Genomic DNA, 22452 nt, shown 5'->3' on the forward strand with positions numbered 1-22452 from the left:
AATAAAGAAATGCCTCCAACTTGTGTTACGAGTAGTTAGTGTGCAGAAACACGGCTGCAGGGTCAGCCCTCCCTCCACAGTCGCTCATCCGGCTGGTCGCAGCGCGTTTGCCTGTCTACTGATGTCTGCATGAGCAGAAACACCAATTTGAGTGATGTTATGTAATTCAGGATTCAATCAATGTGTCAGTGTTTGTTACTTTGTTACATTAATTTTTTAACCACGTTATTTTGTTGTGGGATGAACTTCTGCAAACAACAACATATGGCAACAAAAAACAAAACTTGCAGTTGGAATCGATGGAGCTGTGAGATGATGGGATGTCGACTGGTTCACTAACCATTAACATTTGGGATATTAGGATAACAGTAGCGTGTAAACATAAGCAGTGCAAACACTTCCTATAATGACACATTTACAGTCTAGTTTGGGGAAAGCTGAGGAATTAGGGTGAAGAGACGGTGGATGTTTAACCCTCCCTTGGTTTGACAGCTCGCTCAGCCAGCGAGTTATGAATGATGTTCTTGATAGACTCCGCCCCCGCGCCTTCTAGGAAAGTGTGGTGATCTCCCTTGATGACGTGGACCGACACCTCGCCATCACAGACCTGAAGAAAGACGCAGTACACAGTTTGAACATTGGAAGGCTCAGACAGAGTTTATAGAAACACACACAAGCGCACACACGCACAGTGAAGATAAGTACTACAGACTGATGTAAATGTGCATCGGTACCTCGCTGAGCTTATAGTCAGCTCCCAGGTTTTGCTCATATTCGCTGCTGGTTTCGGCGCGCAGCAGCTTCACGCTGCCGTGGTATTTTGCAGTAGGTACATATGCATCAGCAGCCTTTAGCTTGTAGTAGAAGGCAGAGGCTGCAAAGTGCAGTGAGTCTCGGTCGATGTCCTTGTGAGCGGAGGTGATTAGGTCCACGGCCACACTGACGCATGCATTCAGGTCTGACAGCGGGAGCAGAGTCTCCAAAAGCTGTAGGATGTAACCATGGAGACGACTGTAAGTTCATAGCAAACGTTACCGCGTGCTCGCGGAGATATTGTTGTTTTCAGAAAAGTAAGTGACACATAATTAATGAACATCACAGATCTTATGTATATGAAAATGCAAAATGAAGATGTTTTGATATTCAGGAGTTACAAATGTCAGCTTTCAGTGAGAAACTGTACGAAGGTTTGATTTAACCGCATGTTTTACTTTAGTCTCCATAACAGCTCCAAACATCACATCATTGTTGAGTCAAACCTGCACCACACACAGACTGTGCTGGAACAGCAGCTCCAGACTGTGTTACAGTCACCATCTTTACCTTACAGGCGCCGTGAGGCAAAAGCTCAGGTTGTGTGGCCTTTAACGCTGATGCCACATAAAGGAATACTTGTGTGTGAACCTGTGGGTCAGAGACAGTATACCTTGTTGTATTCAATGCCAGTGAACTGCTGGATGAAGGCACACAAGGCTTCAGTCTCAGCCTCAGACTCGTTGCCGGGTGTTAGCTTGGCTCTGTAGCTCTGCAAATCAAAAACACAGTTAAACCTGTTCACATGCAGATCATGTGACCAGAGCTCATCCTTCAAAACCAACATCACACACGCTATACAGCATATACATGAAATAAAGATGCGCGAGTGTTTCTCTGACCTGTGTGTACGCTGCCACATATGAATGTGAGCCATCAAAGAGAAACAGGAACTCCACAGGCTGATTCTGGGTCTGCAGCTGAGAGCACATTTCAAATGCTACACAGGCACCAGAAGAATATCCAGCGACTCTGTACGGGCCGTCCGGCTGCACCTGCCTGACGCAGCTCACGTAGTAGGCAGCCAGGGACTCAATGCTATCCAGAGGAGCAGCTGCAAAGGAAACACATGAGGGGAGTTAGTTTGGCTGCACAGTGACATAAACAGCTGATGCACAACATGTGAGTGACAAAGGTCTGAGAACAGAACCACAAACTTTTAAACTGTGAAACAAAGAAAACATGAAATCACATCAGGTCTTTGGTTTTCCTCAGGCCATTATGGAGGGAGCTGTATATGTACAAGTGTTTGTAGTTTCACCTTTGAACAGTCAGACTTTCAGCTTTAACACATTTTGCTGTTTAACAGTTACACACGTTTTGATACACATGATTGTGACACCTGGTGAGGACGCACACTCATCATTTGATGACAAGTAAGGACACGTAGTTTCCACGATGGTTCAAAGTGTTGATTTTGTGTTTTAAAGTTTTTCTCTGTGACTGTAAAGTCATTTTAATATGAGCCCCATTATGCTGACACCCACGCAGACGATGCACACAGCTCAGCAACACCAACAAGCCTGAAACTCAAATGACATGAAAAGTTATCCATGAGGCGCCAAAACACAACAACAGCTGCAGCAAAGGCTCTTTGTACTGTAAGATGAAGATCCTACAAAAGTAGAAGCCTCACAAACCACATGTAGACTGGTTGTGCAAACTCCCACAGACCCTGCAGTCGAGAGGATAACAAGCTGCTCCAGTGATCATGACCAGGACACAAACTGCTTCCTCCTGAATCAGAGGCCTGACTGACAGACACACCCTGGCATAGAGGAGGCTGAGGAGTGTGACAGTTGGAGCACACGCTCAGGTCTAGGTCTTTAAACAGGGGAACCACCACCCCAGTGTGCCAGTCCAGAGGCAGCATCCCAGAGCTTCACGCAGCGCCGTGTCAGCCAGGACGGCCCTGCAACACCCAGATCCTTCTCATCAGCCTCAGGTCTGTCCTAAATCCTAGCAGGAGCTACCACGACGCGTACCACAAAATACATCGCACTGGTTCTTCCCAGTAGTTGGAACTGGTTGTCTGCTTGCCAATGAATCCTGCTTATTGGTTCCACTTGTGCTACAATCAGGACGAATTGTAGTGGGTTAGGGTTAGCTGGATATGTGCTGGATATGTGGTGGAGGGTAACTGCAGGAGAAGAAGCTAGTGGGGGAGTAGAGCAGGGGAGGATGTGGGTCCCCGGGGCCTGCTGGAGGGCAAGGGCCATGCCCGATGTGAGTAGCAGCAGGGCCAGTGCGCCCAGGAGCACATCTTTTTCGACCGTAAGGGAGACAGGAGGCCGACTCACTGCCTCGGCTAAATGGAGAGGGAATTTCAGAAGGGCCAGGGCACAAGCATGGACCTTTTTCAGCTGTAAGGGAGACAAGAGCAAGGTGTGACGTAGGTCCCCGGGGCCTGCTGGAGGTCCAGGTCCACGCTCGATTTGAGTAGCAGCAATGGCCAGTGCACCAGGAGCACATCTTTTTCGACTATAAAGGAGACAGGAGGCCGAACAGGTCTCTGACCCTTCAGCATAGACAGGTGGCTGAATGGGCCCCTTGGGCCCTCCAGCCGAGACAGACAGCTCAAACGGGTTCCTCTGACCCTTCAGCGGAGACAGACACCGAACCAGCATGTGTGGAGACCTCTGGCAGTGTGGACACTGGCTGGAGCTTAGTGGCACATTGGCTTGGCTCAGGCAGTGGTATGCAGTCCTCAGAGGGCTGAAAGTGTTCTCCAACACATCCAGCAGAGGACAGAGGACTCTACTAAAAAATCCGACTCTACTAACCTATCAGAGGCTGCTTAAGATCAGAATGCAATCATCTGCAGTTTTCTTCTTAATTAACAATAAACTTAGTGTATATGTACTCCTAAATTTGATGAAAGTGATAAATAATAGACAGCTCTCTCTCTATATATATTCTGACATTTAACTAATTCAAAAGATATTTCAATATTTATTTATCTAAAACAAAACAAGTTAGAATAGCCTTTATTGTCATTGTACAGAGTACAACGAAATTGGAGTGCCACTCCCTTGGTGCAAGTTTCAATAATAAATATAAATGTAAAATATAAAAAGTACAAAAAAACAATCGTAAGTACTCAAACAATAGTTTGTACAATATATACAGGATAGCAGCATTAATATAATGACAGTATGAATAGCAGCATAATATAATGACAGTGACGGTATGGAATAGGTTCAATTGTTTTTGTTCTTATTTACTACGGTGATAGCTCTGGGAAAGAAGCTATCCCTGAATCTGTTTGTCCTGGTTTTATGTGACCTGTACCGTCGGCCTGACGGTAATAGTTCAAACAGTTGGTTGCTGGGGTGAGAGTAGTCCTTGATGATATTGCCAGCTCTGCTGAGGTACCGAGAGTTTGCAGTGACCTCCATGCTGGGCAGAGAGCAGCCAGTGATCTTCTAGTTGCAAGTTCACTCTAAATTGATGTTTAACAGAAAAAAAAAATGTTTTTATGTTTTTTCCCTAAAGTGTATGTAAATATCTGGTTTCAGCTGTGAATATACTGCTGTGTATTGAAATTCCTCTTGTTTTGCATAGAAATATACTGAACAACATACAAAGCATAATATATAAAATAAAATCTACCTGAGTTTTTTCTTTGAAAGAAGCCACTTGTGTCAATTGTTGTGTTCATCAGTACATAACTGAAACCGATTACAGTGCTTTGTTTAGCCGTGGAGGGAAACAACTGAAAATATGAAATAAACACACATGTAAGCTAAGACTCTCTAAAAAAACATCATTGTTGTTGTTCGGATTTTCATTTCCCCATTTGTTGATTCACTCCAAGAGCAAGTAACGTAATATGGGTCAAGTGATCAGTTTGATATCAATCTTTTGTGATACACCGTCATATTTACATTATTTGTACAGTATGAATGATTTGCTTTGGTACCTGGTCAAACTTAAGCTCTCCTCTGTCTGCCTGTCTACACTTCTCCTGCAGCAGTTTCTCCCCCCTCGCTCACATGCGTAAGTGCTATGCTCAGTCACCCAGTGCCTGAGCTCAGATCATACCAAAATTAGGGTGAATTTACGACTGTGCGCTATGTGCTTCGAATATTGTGTGTAGTTTTTTGTTTTATACAGTTGGCAGTCAGGCATCAGTAACAAAATCACCAGGCTCACAGTAGACAGATTCACAAGAAATTCATTTGGGCTTAGAAGGAATAAAACAAACAGAATCCTTAATTAAGCTTGCGTTAGATTGCAAAATGGTCCCAGATGAAACAGTCTTAACAACACGAAATGCACAGTTCTTTTGTAAAGGTTCTTTTTATTTGGAAGGAAAAATAAGCACAGACAGAGTCCCCAGAAGTGTCCAAAAAGTGATTTATTAAACACACACAGTTATACAGTGTGGGAAGCCGGTCTTCGATCTTCTCTGCTCGTTACAGAAAGCTTTATAGCCTAATATGACGTCAGAACATTTCCTAGAACTCAGCTTCTCAGAAACCTAACACTTTCTCAGGCTTTATGTTCCCAGATATGGATGAGGGAAAACATCTGGTCTAAACAATTGTGTGTCCGAGTGTGCAGTTTGTGAGATTGTCTGTCCAGGCCAACAAAAGGTCGCTGTCCTCATCTGACTTTACTTTGGGCCGCTTGGAGCCACAGAGATGCTGGTGGTTTTTGCATAATAGAATATTACAGAGGAATGTGTCTTATTCTGCGTGCTCTGGAATACAAGATTAAGCAGATTTACTAAATGATAAATGATACATGATAATGGTGATGATCAACTGATACTAAGTGATGCAGACTAATGAAATAATAATGAAATAATGGCAGTGAAATTACATGTTTTTCTTGACAACTCCTCCTCTTGGGCTCGCTTGCGAGCCCAACTTACACCAGGATTTGTCTCACTCCTCCGTCCAGCCTACAATCTCCCTCAAAGGCATCATGGACTCCGGCGCAGCTGAACCTGCTGAGCCTGAGCTCAGGGCTCTCTCCAGCATCTTTACTAAAAGCCGCCGGACCAGAGGGATGAGACAACATCCAATCATCAATATGACAAGAAAAACAACAAAAGAAAACATGGCAGACATAACAACACTCTTCCATTGCCCAAAGACAGACGTGAACCAGTCTCCCGGTCCAGTGTTCACACCTGATTGCTCATGCATGGTTTTAGATAACATTTTCAGACTCTCAAGCGCCCTAGTAACCGTACCGTCTGGTGCAGTATTGTTGGGTATGAACGTGCAACACATGTCCCCAAACATGGCACAGACACCACCTTTCTCAGCCAACAACATGTCCAGGGCCATTCGATTCTGGATTCCCATTAACGACGTCGGGCCTAATTGTTCCGCAAGGCCTTCTACCGCGTCCCTAGTGAGATTAGAGAGTCTCAACACATTATAATGGACATAGTTAATGCGATCGACATTTTTATTCGGAGTTATCCATAGAAACACACTTTCAAAGCCGGCCGCTATCTGATTAACTAACTTATACTCATCTGGAACTCCCCTGGGAACTCCTATTGAGTCAATCCAGGTTGGCGAGTCCCATCTTGGGTCATATTTGTGCATACTGTTGCGAAATCGATCAACTTCAGACCAGACAAAAAACAACGGAGGCTCCGGAAAAGTGCAATCAAACGATGAGTTTTATTATCACAGGAGAACAACCAGCCGTCAGCATACAGAATGGGTTGCTCTGACAAAAATACACTGGGTTCTGGTTTTATAGGATAACATATCACACCTACGTCAATACAGTTCAAAAATACAGGGTGACAGATGGACAAAAGTTCAATTCGTGCAAACAAGGGTACATCACATATACTTTTAATAACTATAAACTGACATATAACTTCTCCTTTCTTCATTACTTGCCTTTTAAGGTAATAACTTCAGGTCTTAGCATTTCTGAGAGCTAATAATTGGACCCTCGTCATTAATCACTAAGTAAAGTACTTTAGCAGCCAGTCTCAGACTGGAGTAGAAGACGCTTAGGCCTTCACTCAAACCTGACTATGTGTATTGTAAGCATGCATGCAATTAACCTGCTATGTTCTCATCTCCCCTCAACATGTATCATCTGGACACTCTCACCAGTGAAGCTTAAAACCTTCTAGACTGGAACATCAACTCTTAACCAAGCACATTTATGCATTGTGTATAAAATGAACTCAACCTATAAAATAGAAAGGTCAATGTGATGACAGACATATTCAATGCAATATAAACCCTGTAAGAAATATTACTGATAAGTGATACTGTGAAACATGTTATTAATACATTCTTCATAAGGCAAATTATATGGTAGTAATAAAAGAATCTCTGAATCCCAACATTCCCTCTTTTGACATTCCCACAGGAATGTCACCATACTTCATGTTGTATCACTCCCTGCCCCACTCTATGGGTTCCAGGTTCATCTGGTAGATGCCCTCAACCCAGCCAGGGTTCGTAACCCTCGCCACTATCTTTACCAACAATCCTCTGACACAAGGAATGATACAACAACCAGCGATGACCAATATTCCCAAAAATACAGCCAATGAGCACATCACTGATATAGCCACACCATTGTCCAAACACAGATGTCATCCAGGATGCCAGCGGGTTTTCAATACCTGGGCCCTGTGCTTCGTACGTCGCTTACTACATCCAAGATCAAATGAAACATCCAAGACCAAATCATCGCGCTAACTCTGAGCTCGCTATTCCGGTTCCCCGAACACACCTGTTGTTGACGATTAGTATAGCTGGATGAAGTAATGTGAGATCACTGGGTGGCCCAACAGGGGCTACGCATCGATAGTAGAAACATTGATCGGCAACCCTTTGATTGGTCGGCGAAAATGTCGACGGAGCGCGCTCGGCTCGGTATTTTTCGGCAGCAGAGCAAGAACTCTTGAGTGAGGGATTTCAGGAGTTTCAGAGTTGAATTAAAACGCAAGGGAACACTGCAAAGGCTGCAAAAGCAAGGAGAGAGGGCTGGCAGAAAGTTGCTGACAAATCAAACTCGTAAGTAATTCAATAATAACAATAATAATGGAGTGGATTTATATAGCGCTTTTCAAGGCACCCAAAGCGCTTTACAATGCCACTATTCAGTCACTCTCACATTCACACACTGGTGGAGGCAGCTACGGTTGTAGCCACAGCTGCCCTGGGGCAGACTGACAGAAGCCAGGCTGCCATATTGCGCCATCGGCCCCTCTGGCCAACACCAGTAGGCGGTAGGGTAGATTTATCATATCACACCATATTATCCAATATTATATTACATTATATTATATTATAATATGTTATATTATATCCCCTTTCACATTAGAGCCACAACAGGACCCACTAGAACATGGGAACAAGTAAAAGTGAAATATAAGAATATGCTACAGAATGGTAATATTTATCACTTATATTGCTTTTAGTCTCTTGGAAAGAGACCCTGAAATAATCTGTTTGTTTGTTCATAACAGCAACCAAGAAAAGGGCAGAGCAAAAAAAAAGACAGGTGGTGGTCCTGCACCCCCTCGTCAACAAGTTGGTTAAGTAAATAATACCCTCACGGGAAAATCGATATCTCTCTATGAGCACACTGTCGCGCTGAGCTAAAGGATCCTGTCTGTCCCGCAATATACGCTGAATTCTGAGGACTCTCCTTATCAATCTTGCACCTTCCGCAATGGGTTGCTCGCGTAAACGGACAGGATATGACTGCGACAGACTTCCCAAATCCACCTTCGCTTTTATAGCCGTGGTCTCTCATCTTGATTACACGAAGTAATTTACAATTGCTACTCTGAAATATGAATTACATCTGTAATAATCACATACATGTAATAGAATGTTAATAGTACATTTCCCTTTTTTAGGGAATGACCTGTATGTATCTGTGTGAAATCAATAAAAGGATCAAGTGCTGCATTATCTTTAGTTACATTGATGTTATTTATTTATGGTGAAACAGTGGTGGAATATCGCTGTTGCTTTCGTATGAATGACGCGGACATACCTGCGTGGCCGCGATCTAATCCTGTTTACATAAAGTAAACCTGCTCCCCAGCAGGTTTACGCTTACGGCTCTGTTGCTATGACAGCAAGTCCCGGATGGGCTTCGGGGAACCAAACGATCCAGGATCACACGAAATCGTCAACAATCTCATCCAGCTAACTTACTTAGCGCGGTACGAAGAACAGGCCCCTGAGTGCTCATGCATGGTTTTAGACAAAGTTTTCAGGCCCTGCAGAGCTCGGGTTACTGAGCCACCTGGGGCAGTATTATTGGGGATATACGTGCAGCACATATCTCCAAACATCGAGCACACACCTCCCCTCTCTGCCAATAACATGTCAAGCGCCATCCTATTTTGAACTCCCATCAGAGAACTTGGACCCAATTGTTCTGCGAACCCCATCATGGCGTCCCTGGTTAGGTTAGAAAGTCTCAGCAGATTGTAATGAACATAGTTAATGCGGTCAACATTCTTATTAGGTGTTACCCAAAGGAATATACTCTCAAATCCTGCAGCTATCGGATTCACCAGCTTATATTCGTCTGGAACTCCCCTAGGCGAGTTCAGGCGAGGATCATAAGCATGTGTACCTTGGGTCCCTCTTTTGACCAAAACATGTCTCAGACGTCTGGCGGCTAGAGTACGTGTGTTGCGTTGTGGAATAGCCTTTACCTGATTCCCAATCAGCATGAGTGGAGCTCCTAATCGCACCATCGCACATGTCCCTACGCTTCCTATAGGAACATGAACCAACAGAGTATTTTCCCCACAATAATAATAGAGCCCACTTCCTGCCCAGGTTCCAATTACCGTGCTAGGGCCGCTTACATTGTTGGTGGTTCGTCCCTGAAGTGTGACGGCACACCAAGTTGGATCGATCTCTCCCACCTTGTACTTTTCATTATCAGTAGAGAACTTAAAACATGCATAGTTATCTTGTTTTGGCATAAATGGTCCCACTGTTGTCTGACACTTTCCATCTACTACTGGCTCCTGTACATTTAATGACGTCACACAAATCTAACATGAATGAGCTGGTAGACCCTTTAACATAGTTCAACTCTATGCCATTATTTCTGCTGAGACATTCATCACCTTTACCTGACCCCTCGCGCTTTTGTCTTTCTAGCGATCCTGTTTTAGGACCTACAGTCTCAGGAACTGCTGGGCTGGACTGGCCTCCGTGTTCAGACAAGGGGTCCGGAGTGCCTTGCAAAATACAGACAAAAGACAACAGAGCCATGGTTACTATTATCGCATATAATACACATGTAGTTGTAAGGAACATTTTAATACGTTTCTTCCCATTACGTGTCTCTGATTCGGTTGTTTGCATCATGTTATATAAACTTTGTATTCTAGACTTGTTATATAGATTTTAGATTCTGGACTGAAACTCCCCTCTTTGTGGAGCCTTTAACTTATCACTGCCCCTTTCTGATGGCGTGACGACCTTCTCCGCTGCTGCTCTTCTTTCTTCAGCCTTCCAGGTGGACTACTGAATGGCCTGTTGCACAGGTGAGAGGGTTTATTCTGCCTCTGTTTGTTGACACCTGTGTTGGTTGAAGCCTCTTCCTCAACCAAGCTCTCATGTGCTGGTGCACACTGCGACCAGTGATACCAGGTGTCGCCCTTCCCTTTCAGTTGGACTGCTGTAGTTGTCCTGGCAACGACCTCGTATGGACCAGTCCAGCGTGGCTCCTTCCACTTGCGTTTGAGCACCTTCAGCCACACCACCTTTGCCTCCGGGGTCGCCCTGTCCACAGCGTGTAATCCAGATGTGACCTGTTTGCGAAACTGGAGATTCTTGCCACCCCTGTGGTCGCTGTGTTACTGGAATGTTCTCCTGTAAAGGATAGAAAACAAAAAGCCTCTCTCTGGTACACCTCACTAATCTACTGTGTTCATCTAATGTTCCCTTAATTATTCAAAGTTGGTTCAAGATATCATGTTCTGGGCTCTATCCTTTATATTAACTTTACTTAATCTAAATTAGGGCTGAACGATTATGGAAAATAATCTAATTGCGATTTTTTGCCCCAATATTGCGATGCGATATGCCATTATTTTTTAAGGTCTGTCTTCTGTATTATTAAACAAAGACAAGCAATACATCATATAGTATGGCCAATACTATATTACATTAATTTTAAACTGTTCTTTCCTGGAAGACAGACCTCTGTTATGATGACATGAGGTGATGCATGAATTGATGACTGACATTTTTATTTAACTTCTTCAATCACAACAGTATATTTGAACATACACAATAGTTTATTTTTAGCTTACAAACATCTGAGCATAAAGTGCTGACAAGGAACCCTGGTGTAAACATTAAAATGAAAGTCAGTACAATGTGCAGATTGCAGAAATATACATAAAAAAAAAATCAGTGGCTTTACCACACTCAGTTTTTCGACATCTGTGAACTACTAGACAGTCATTCAATTAAAAAATAATATTAAATAAATAAAACTAATAAATAAAAAATACACACATCTTACTGATCTCTGCAGCCAGTAACATTACACATAAAGTGCAAACATAATAGCTATTGTATAAACACACACACAAACACGCCTTTAAAGTTTAAAGGCGTGAAATTGGACGGTCTAGTTCTGATTAGCGTCACCGCTGTCTCGGTGGAGTTTAATAAACTCGGCCGTCTGCTTCTTGCTATCTAAAATATAACCAGACACTGGTGTAAATTCTCGACTGTCTCATACTTCTGTTTAATAAGTTTTCTGTTTGACGTTTAGTCAGCTGTGTGAAAACCAAGGAGGAACCCACCCGGGGGATTAATAAAGTTTTATTTTATCTAATCTAATAACTTTAATCTCAGCCAAACCGATTTACTCACGAACAAACAAAACACTGAAAAAAGCCCAACAATAACATTTTTAGGTTGTCTAAGTGACTTATATATTACGTTTAACCCGAGCAGCGAAACTCCGCGGTGATCTGAAAATGATGTGCCGGGAGTTGTGCCGTTCTCGGCCGCATCAGTAACCCTCGAGCTCCCGGCTAGCTGTCGAGCTGGTGGGTAGCAGACGCCTCTGAAAACGTCGAAGCACTTTTGCAAATATGGGATATCTTGATAAACCGAGCAGATATTTGATGTTTACACAACTACTTTCTCGCCTGAAAATATGTTAAAAGTTTATTTTGTGACCCAGAAAGATTAGTATGAGTAATTTTAAAACTTAGTAGCGGCCGCCATTGCTGGAAACTGGAGTTTGGCTGGGCCGCGCTATGAATTCTGGGATATGGTAGTAATTTGGACAGCCTTCGGCGCGTCGCTGTGACGTAATCGGTCTACAAATGCGGCCTCAGGAGGATGCAGCCCATGAATTGTATAATATAATCGCAGTATAATCGCAGCCTTTGCGGTTAGAAAATTGCACTTGATCATGTCGCGATATTATCGCAAATGCGATATATCGTTCAGCCCTAATCTAAATGCTCTTTATGTGTGTAAAGAGTTTATCTTCTAACCAGGATTCAGTTCATTTTAATCCTTCAACTTAAACATGAAAATAACAATGTCTGCCTCAGTTTTACCATATCTAAATCATCAAACACCCCAAAAGTCCTAAAATGATCCTAAACCCATTTCAACTTAAACCTTAAATCCCCCCTTTATTTTGACACATTTCATGTGTCAAAATAATGTACAAAACTAAAAATGCTCAGTTTTCCCCACTCATGATCCAATCTATGTCATGAAAATGAACTTAAAACAGAACAGTCATCAGTCATGTGCTTAGCCTTAGTCCAGTCTTTACCTCAGTGTCCAGTTGGTCCAACCTTAGTTCAGTTCGTCCGTCCAGTCACCGTCCATTCATACGTATTCACACCAGGTATTTCCTCTTTCTTGCCGAGACAACAAGAAACTGTTCCTCTTTCACAGTTGCGAGTAAACATAACTAACCTCTCACCTATAAATGATTCTCTCTAACTAAGTGTGTGTGTGTATATGTCGTCCTCAAATGCTCTCTCATCTCACCCGTTGCACTTCTGACCTTCCACCAGACCAGAGGCTCATCAAATAGCCTCGTCTAACCTGCTCCTCAGAATAACTTAGACTCTGCTTTCATTAATGCAAACTTTCTGCAACTTAGTCTTTCTGAAAGACACACACTGTTTAAACCTCTGAATGCAATATCAATGCTGCAGATTATATTATTAATGCAATGGTGACGATGACGATTATTTAACAATAGCAGTAAAATAATTTCCCTGCTCCACACTCCCTCTCTCGACCTCTGGTACACCAGAGGTCGCAATACATTGTGTCCTCGCTCTGACCCTCTCTTGTGGTCCATCCGGCCTCGGGCCTCCAGGATCCTCACCCCCTGTGGTCGCCGAGATCTTCTGCAAAGGAAACAAAACACCTTTTCCTGCATCTCCCTAACTTATCATAGTTGGGACTCTTTAATCAAAAGCCTTATCCTAATTATGTTCTTGACTTATAGACTTGTATTTATATATATTCTTCAACGTTACTCATCATTTTACCACTCTCTTAAAACGCTGACACTAACTTCATTTTAAAACCTCACATTTCCTATGTTATAACCTGTTTTTGATATAGCCTTTTTATTTCATTTTGCTCCTTTTAATGTAACAATAAATTATAATTCTAGTTTATCAGACTTAATCAAAACCTATGCTTTCCTTCCTTTGGTCCTTCTTTAAATCAGAACATTTTGTCTTCTGAAAGTTTTATTTCTGCTTCTGCCAACATGTTTAGTTAACGAGCTCGACTGGACAGAAACAATCACAACTGCTGAACCTGCACTGTGCTCATGGTTAAAATTCCACAACATTTTGTCTTCTGAATATTGTATTTTTGCTTCAAAACTGCTTCTAGCACAACAAGAGTCAGCGGAGGCTGGAATGACAACAACAACAACAATCTTGTGCTTAACATAAAACAAAAAACAACACAAGTAACTTAAAAAAGCTTCAGTCCACATTTCAGTTCGTTGAGCTCGCTGTTGCTCCAGAGGAGGCCCTCAGCTGGCCGGGCTGGAGCCGAGGCCCCGGGGATGCTGCTCTCCAGCTCCAATGGCTGGTCAAACACAGTCATTATCGAATAATTGTCCACCATGAGGCACGACGGGTCGTCCGACTGTCCAGGAACTTTACCAAGGGCATAGTTCTTCCATGTGACATTATCAGTGCACACCTGCCACGGAGAACCTCTGAGGGCAAGTGCTCTTTCAGCCTGCACGTCTGCCCATTTGCGCTCCTCACTTCTCTCCGAGTCCATCGGTGAGGAGTGTTGCATCTGGTCCAGCAGCATACTCACAGTATATATGGGCTGCTGCTGCTGCAGAGGTGTGCTGGCCTCTGAGCGCTCTGTCTGTGTGTAGATGGAGCAGAGCTGGAACAGCTTCTCTCTGGTTTCCTGAGGGGGGGGATGCTCCATGTCATCCAGGACTAGCTGGATCAGGTGAGGTGTGCTGATGCAGGGGGCATCCAGACATGCAGAGAGAAGCTGCTGCCACCTCAGCTTGATGCGGTTGATGAAAATCCTGTCCTTCATTCTGGCTTTCTTCTGCAACCTTGTCTCAAAATGATATTCAAATTTGTTGTTGTTGCAGAGGAAGACTTCTGAAATCCATGCAGAAATATAGAAACACCTGTGACCGTTGGGCTCTTTGCTGAGCAGCTTCAGTTCCACAAAGAGCTTCTCCAGGAAGAGGTGAATGAAAGACGAAGAGTTAAGCATCTTTAGCAGGGGCAGCCAAAAGCGCAGGAAGGTTTGTGGGACTCTGGGCTCAGTGGGACTGGCACTGTCAGATGTTGCACAGCCTAATGCTTCCAGCTGCTCCATGGTAGGAACAAGAAAACCGTCTTCCAGCAGCACATCAATCAACAGCTCCCTGGACCCCAGTGCAAACTGCTTGATCTCACCCAGCAACGAACTCATGTCTGCTAAGGGGGCCTGCCACAAGCTCTTCCCCTTGTCTTCAGGAGACCCATCATCAAAAGCTTGGTACTGGTCCTTCTCAAAAGAGATCAGCAGCTCCCGAGCGTTTCTGCAGGCATCCACTTCTTTCTGCCTGGCAACGAGCTGCTCATCGGGGCCTCCTCCCAGCTGTCTGGACCAAAACTCCTGCTGGAGCCACTCCAGGGCCACCTTACATCCCTTTCGGCACCATTTCAAAGAAGGAAGAGTCCCATGCATGATTTCGTGCCTCAGATCCACCATCCACTCGGGGATGTTCAAGTTTCCAGCCAGTTGCCTCCGCGACCAGGCCTTTCTCCCCGGCTGGCGGTCCGTGAAAAGATTAACAAATCTTATCAGGGCCGTCCCGTACATCAGGGTCAAGTCATCTCCGGTAAGCTGTCCGGACCGGTCCCGCACCTGGCAGCGCACGAGGTCTGCTGTGCAGTCCACGGCCACGGGCAAACTATCAGCGCACCTGGCCCTCCAAGCCGATATCCTCTCTAACGCAAACCTCTGCAGAGAGGAGTCCATCGAGTAAAGGTAGTCCCGAACCTGATCCCACTCCGCTTTGTTAAGCCAGGCTACCACATGGCGTGTTTTCTCAGAGCCCTTTTTATTCATTGTGCGCGCTCCGGACCTCACGCTCAATCTCTCACTCACCGGGAAAAGCCGCTCGCCTCACGCAGAGACCACTCGCAGATTTATATGACAGAGGACCGCGTTCAGAGCTTCGAGTTTTACAGTTGCTTGTCGCACAGCAACCAGGAAATGATGCTAACGTTTTCTTCGGCTTCGTTTGTGGCTGACGTTCACCCTGCGGGCACGCTGACGCCACCTGCTGGATTGGAGGATGGAGCGATGGTTCTACAGAGCGCTTATTTACATGATGCTGGTCATAAACGAGCTTTCTTTGGCTATGGTCAATGGCGTGTCCAGCGGGGTGGCCTGGGGGGGCACAGGCCACCCCCCCAACCAGACTGGCCACCCCAGGTGCCACCCCAAAGGCAAAACAATAAAATTCAATCAAATATCAAATGTCCGATTATGTTTTCACGGTGACGCTCAGATATCCGAGTGTAAGTGAATGCAGCATCGGCTTCTGCGCTATGTGCATCACGTTAGCAAAGGTAGGAGAGCCAAGCACGAAAGACGTCACTGCAGGAAACAATTTTTCGGTGAAAGAAAATGAGGACAGAATAAATGTCCCGGTAAGTAATATTAAGTTTGTTGAGTTTAGTAAACTTCGGCGAAATTAGAATACCAAGGAAAAAATAACACTTAAAGAATTATTGCAGCCGTGGAATATTTCAGACAGTATGCTACAGAGGGGAGCTAACATAAGAGTTATGAGTTATAAGATGTAATCTAAGTCGTAACATTGCTGTATGGAGCTGCAGATTTGGTTGCAGGTTAACATAGCTGGACTGGCCATCGGGCTTATTTGACTTATTTTTTATTTATTTTTGTAAGGGCATGAACAATGAGAGGTGGTGGATTGGCCAGATGCAGGTCGATGTGTAGAAATAACTCCGTTGTTTGGTGGTGGCTATGGCGGGGCTTCCACAGAGGCAGCAGGTGGATGAGGGAAGGGGAGGCAGGAGGAGAGCCCCGAGGCAGCCGCCAGTCCGAGTGTCAGGTGAACTGAACTTCAGGTAAGAAGTTATGACCTGCAGTCTATCTGGGTCAGATATGAACTAAGTTTAGGTGGAGTTTATTTTCGTTGTGCTGACTTTTTACTGTCAGTTGCAATAACTCATACTGCGTTCTAGCCAGCTTGGAGTTTTTATACAGCTGTTCGGTTGCTATGATGTTACTGATAGTGAACTTTATTTTATTCATAAGGTTAGTTAGTAGAGTTGCCAACGGCTCCTTAAAAAAATGGAATGGTCCCTCAATCAGAGAAAATATTACACGTTTCGTATTGAGCTGAGAAGAGACGCAGTTTGTCCCGAACTTCAGCTAGAATGGAAAAAGACACAAAGCTGGATTTATTCTGTCTTTACGCTGCACAGCTGCCTCTTCTCTCATCCTCCCTCTCCTGTTGCTACTTCAATCATGAAACTGATCGATGATCAGCTGATCGGCTTTTCTCTCTTGTTTGTTTATCGCCCACTTTGCGCCAGAAAGACGAAACCAGCAGATGTCGCGCTAAACAACAGCAGCACGTTTAAGCTTGATCGGCTGTTGTTAGAATTTATTTAATATTAATTTCTAGTATCAGCTGATGTTTGCTGGAGCCACAGCTGTAAAGCTGCTGGTCATGATGTCGGTTTGGATATCTGGTGAGAGGGAAACGTGAAGACCACCCACCAGGATCCTTTTTTATGTAGCTGACAGCTGGTAACTGTGCAGGGGCGGGTCTAGCAAAGTTTTGCCAGGGGGCCAGGTAGGGCATTAACAGGGAAAGGGGGCACAAAGAAATACTTTTCTTTCCTATTCTCATTTAAAATATCTAGCTTTTATTAAATAATTATCTAAATCTTACAACCAAAGTTTTTATCTGACGTAAAATGTATAGAAATCATACATATACCAAAAAGACTGTACATCACTGTCACAACAGGGTTTGTTTTCATTCAAAGGCTTTATGGCTTTAATACCTGGTGGGTCGGTCTGTAGTCAAAATGCCCGATTTTCTGTCCCAGTCCAGCCCTGCAGGTTATACTGGCAGTGTCACCATGCCAGCTGAATGTATTTCATCATCAGCCAGTGTTGTTCTTTATCAATATTACCAAAGTTTACCATAAGGCAGCATAGAAAGTATTTACTTGCTTTCAGGTTTTATTCAAATATTAGTCTTTTCAGTTGTTTCTCCACTTTTTTCCTGTTTCAAAATCAAACACCAGTTTGTGAGAAGATTATCTTCTTTTTTTAACAGGCAGAGAAAGTTTTGCATTGGAATGGCTAATTTGTCAATTGTTTGCTACAAATGTTCGTATTTTAATATTCAAAAATGTTTTTGCCCAAAACATATGTGCAGTATATGTCAGTAAAAATACTATGCAAATATTGCTGTCCTTGAATGCTGAGTAAACACTGACAAAGCACTGATTGTATCTCTTGTACTTTATCAATGCAGTATCTAAAAACTTTGCACCGTAGTGGTTAAAATCTCATTCTAATAAGAGTTAAAAGTGCATTTGGTTATTAGGTTTATAGGATTATTGAATTATGGTTAAGGGTTGGTAGAATTTTTTTTTTAAACATTATCTGCCAATTAAATCTGCCACCCTTCTCCAAATCTGTGCCCCTACCTGGCCCCCCCAACAAAAATTTTCTAGACACGCCACTGGCTATGGTGATGATCACAGTTTATTTACATACTCTATAAATTCACTCCCTGCTAACTTCTAACTCCGTTAAATGTCATAAATTCCGTTTTCATGGATGCCTGGATGTTAAACTCAATTGTTACACCTGGTAGAGCAGAACGCTGATCATTTTATTAAAGATGAAAGACTTTAGACAGTTTTTCAACTCTCAGTAATGCCATAGTGATCGTTTGATATATGGACCTGCAGCGGAGTTTAGGTCCAGACACGGCTAGTGACGTCAGACTGAACAACCGGATAGTGATATGAATTAATTTAGAACTCACTGGAGAGAAAATGCCGCGAGCAAATCAACAAAAAGCTGGGGATTGCACGGAACTCGATATCTGCTCGTCTCACCGCTGCAATCCATGCCTGGCGTCTTTGTTTGGTGATATCGGATACACGTTGCCGCCAGGATGGAAAACGATGAAAAGATAACCCATTATCCAGGTTCTTGACTTCACGATGGTGAGATCTAACCTTGCAACCAACTACAAAACACGTACGAACCATAGCTGAAGCTGTATCCTTTGTCTGGCCTACTGTCATGGCGGCGGGGGGCGTGGCCCGCCTCCTGTGACATCAAGGTCAAAAGCCCTATTCGGCTTACAGGATGATGACGTCACATATATTTAGAAGCTTACAACAAACTTGGTCCTATGATGCTTTAATCCGTTGATCCGCAAAAGTCTATAAATAGGGGTGAAGAGCAATGACTTTTAGTTAATTAATTGCAGCATTTATGTTAGCAGAATTGAAACGTTCACCAAAGAGGTATTTTGAAACACCTGGATCCTTTTTGGAGTAGCTGTTTACAGATTCCAACATGTCTCAGAGGAAACAACCCTACAGATTTCTAAGGTAAGTTTTCTTTCTTTTTTTCTGTTTTTAGGTTGTTCACTGACAGAATAAGAATCACACAAGCTCACCTGTAGACAGCTGCCCTGCATGGTTTGAAGCAAAGTTTTCTTTCTTATTTCTCTTGTTCTTGTACATTCATAATTATTTATATATTTACATGTAGGTAATCTCCTCCAGTTCTGTATAACCACTTTTTCCTCTCTCTGTGTTTGTTTCTCGTCTGTTGTTGTGTGTGTTTGTGTGTATTTGTCTCTTCAAACAGGTGCCGGTCCTCACCTCTGCAGTGCTGCCGTCTCCTGTAGCGCTGCATGGTTCTAAGCTAAGTTTCCTTTCCTTTTTCTGTTCTCCTAGATTTGTCCTCAGGTTTGAAGTGTCTGTGTTGTGCAGCTGGTCTGGTCTGTCTCTAGACAGTTCAGGCTGCACCCACCAGTAAATGGTGGAGGCTCACAGCGACATACTCAACACAGAAGTTTCTGAACTCTGCATGAGGGTTTCTCCGACGAAGTGAGGGCCGTGAGGCACAGCTCCCCGTACCCCGGTGACCCTGCTAGGTCCACCTTCTTAGGGAAACCCTCTGCAGAGGAGCTGACAGAGCCAGGAACTTGTGAGTTGTGTGTGTCCACTCAGGCATCATTCATGCTTGTTCTGTAGGCAGTTCCTGTCAGAAGGAGGAGGCACAGCAGGAGCGTCGGGGGGCGGAAGACGGTGCCTCAGTGCCTCTCTCCTTCTGACATTGTTAAAGAAAACACAACAAACTTATAATTATTTAGATAGTTACATGTAGGTAATGTCCTCAAGTTCTGTATAACCACTTTTTCCTCTCTCTGTGTTTGTTTCTCGTCTGTTGTTGTGTGTGTTTGTGTGCATTTGTCTCTTTCAAACAGGTGCCGGTCCTCACCTCTGCAGTGCTGCCGTCTCCTGTAGCGCTGCATGGTTCTAAGCTAAGTTTCCTTTCCTTTTTCTGTTCTCTTAGATTTGTCCTCAGGTTTACCCGATTTCCTTCTTTGTCTGCTTAAGCCTGTGCGTCCCTTTCAGTAAGTGATTTGAATCCACCTGACATTCAGAAGGTCGTGGTAGAGCATATCGTACAAAGGCAAGATGTCAAACACATCCAGTCCCAGGTTAGACTCCGTACCTTCTCCGGTAAGGTTCCCAGACCTAACAACAAAACTGATTATGACACGTGGCGCACACAAATTAACCTGCTCCAAAATGACCCCAGCATGTCCCCGCTGCAAATATCCAGAAAGATCCATGAGAGCCTGCTCCCACCAGCAGCTGATATAGTTAAAATGTGTGACTCACAGGTGCTATAGCGTACGGCCACAGCTTCACTCTGAGCTCCATCTCCATAGAGTGCAGACAGTGATATCTGATACTCCTTAAGACACAGGACAACAGTTTATTGAGATATTGTATTTTTTATTTCATAATATGTACTCCAACAACTCAATAGTTCTTCCCCACCTGCCTCAGGTCGCCTCCACTTAGGGAGATCCACTTAATGAGGTAAGAAACATCATCATCATCTGCAGCTTCCCAGCGCACCGTGATGTCACTGTCTGAGAAATTAGTTATCCTAAGGTCTGAAGGAGGAGGCACCTTCACTAGAAGAAAAGAATAATGTGTATGGGAATTTTTTAAAAATGGGAAAGCTACATCTTTATATCTTTCATTATTAATAACATTTACAGTACTGTGCAAAAGTCATGAGCCACACGCTAAAGTATTTCATTGGACATTATCTGTTTTTTCCAATCCTTTTTAATCCAGTTCTTGTACCTGACCATTTTCTGAGTAATGTTTTTTGTTTGTTTGTTTGTTTGTGTAAACACTTGTTTGTTTGTGTAAACACTTTGCACTGACCATTATTGGAGAATTAAAAAGCACCTAATTCAAGGAATATGTGTACACATAACAGAAAACTTGGGAAAGAACCAATTTGAAATCTTTAAGCACTTTGTTACTAGCGGCCTGTCACAAAAACACATTTTGTATAGTGTTTTTTTTTTATCTTGTTAATAAAATGTATACAAATGTGTGTGATTAATCACAATGTGTTAGTGTGTAATCACCCTGAGACATGCATGCCTGTCTGTAAGAGTCAGATCTAAAGCCACTTCTTTTTTTTTTTCTTTTTTTCTTTTTTTCTTGCCTGTCCCGTTTGGCTCTTTTGCCATCAGAATTGTTGTCTAAAGGCAAAGAAAGATGCCCAACGGATTTACTTTACCAAATTGACCATCCCAGCCTTGCCGTAATGGTCCATTTGATTCACCTTTTATTGTTTATTTTATTTTCACTTGCTGAATACGGGACAGACTTGACTGGGGGAAAGAAGGGGAGAAAGAAAGAGGGAAAGAGAAACAGCTGAGAAGAGGGACGGGGGAGAAGGGCAAAAAACAAAAACCAACAGAATGAGCAGAAAAAAAAAAAGAAATAAAAAATGCATATATCGATCACCTGGATCACCTGCTGAGAAAGAAAAAAGAAAACAAGCAGAAGAGAACAAGAGTAATAGAATAAACAGCATCACAATGATATATGGGAATATGACAGTAAATACTAAATATTAAACATTATTGTGCAGCACATAAGATCAACAGAACACAGTGTGCTTTGAGGTAGGAGCCAAAAAGGGTGTAGTTTGTGGGTGTGATCACCCATGTGTACACCTGTGAGCATGGATGCGCTTGTTTTTTTTAAAAAGGTTCCTTCATGTAATGATCTGCTAGGGAGTGTGGGGGGGCCACAGCCCCGTCCTCCAGGGCATGAAGCAGGTATGGAGGAGATCAAAACTCCAGACATCCAGAGGCGCCCAGAACACAAGAGACCAAGGAAGACCAACAGAGGGGCAGCCGCGCCACTGTCCCAGAAAGAGCTGAGGAGAGTCCCAGATGAGGGCTCACTCAGCAGCCGCGGAGCAGAAGCCAGGGGGAGTTGCAGTGACGCGCCCGTGAGCTCCGCCGGCAGCCAGCCGTGCCTGAGTGACCGAGCCCCAGGCCGAGAGGCCGGGGGCACCCCACCTCCGAAGTGGCCCGAGCGAGCCCCAGGCTCCAGGCCCCGATAAGCGGCCGCCAAGGAGTGAGCCGGTGTGTACCTGGACGCCCATCCCCGGACACAAAGAACCACCAACGCACCGATGTCTGAGGGAGTCCGCCACTGGCAGGGGAAGTGGTGGTGGGTGGAGATAGGCCTCCAAACCTTGGAGGGCCTGAGATGTCCCCAGAGAGGTGGCGCCTGACACCCAACCTGACATATAGACACAGAAATACAGGCACACACATATACAAACATCCATTCCCACCCTCATGCTCTCATATGCACTTACTCCACACTCAACCAACGTGGAGACAGACATAAAGAGACGCTGTACACACGATCACACTCCCCAAGCGTACCCTACAAACCGGGTCTAGGTACCCTTGCCCCTGGAGGGGGAACTGCACCCAGACCCAGGTGGTATTACCCTTTTCCCTGCGGTGGGGGGAGGCAGACCGCCCCGA

At 44.0% G+C, this 22452-nt stretch overlaps 2 protein-coding genes across 3 annotated transcripts; both read right to left on the bottom strand.

Annotated features, from left to right (window-relative positions):
- Positions 1 to 416: 416 nt before the first annotated feature.
- LOC146656646 (fatty acid synthase-like) lies at positions 417 to 1872 on the bottom strand. The gene is made up of 4 exons (XM_085426819.1): positions 1656 to 1872; positions 1427 to 1525; positions 735 to 986; positions 417 to 607 (listed from the first exon to the last, which is right to left on the bottom strand). The coding sequence occupies exons 1-4, from the start codon at positions 1743 to 1745 to the stop codon at positions 470 to 472; spliced, it is 579 nt and encodes a 192-aa protein (XP_085282945.1). The 5' UTR covers positions 1746 to 1872; the 3' UTR covers positions 417 to 469.
- A 10178-nt stretch (positions 1873 to 12050) lies between these two features.
- LOC146656647 (ribosomal biogenesis protein LAS1L-like) lies at positions 12051 to 15554 on the bottom strand. 2 transcript variants are annotated; one of them, XM_085424436.1, is made up of 2 exons: positions 14005 to 15554; positions 12051 to 13874 (listed from the first exon to the last, which is right to left on the bottom strand). In XM_085424436.1, the coding sequence occupies exons 1-2, from the start codon at positions 15393 to 15395 to the stop codon at positions 13796 to 13798; spliced, it is 1470 nt and encodes a 489-aa protein (XP_085280562.1). In that variant the 5' UTR covers positions 15396 to 15554; the 3' UTR covers positions 12051 to 13795. The 2 variants fall into 2 exon arrangements, with proteins under 2 accessions (XP_085280562.1, XP_085280561.1); XM_085424435.1 differs by having other exon boundaries at positions 12051 to 15554.
- Positions 15555 to 22452: the final 6898 nt, after the last annotated feature.

Source organism: Rhamphochromis longiceps, linkage group LG12 (assembly GCF_057381845.1).
Source record: "Rhamphochromis longiceps isolate RC_006_pf linkage group LG12, R_longiceps_female_GT1.1, whole genome shotgun sequence".
Lineage (NCBI taxonomy): Eukaryota > Metazoa > Chordata > Actinopteri > Cichliformes > Cichlidae > Rhamphochromis > Rhamphochromis longiceps.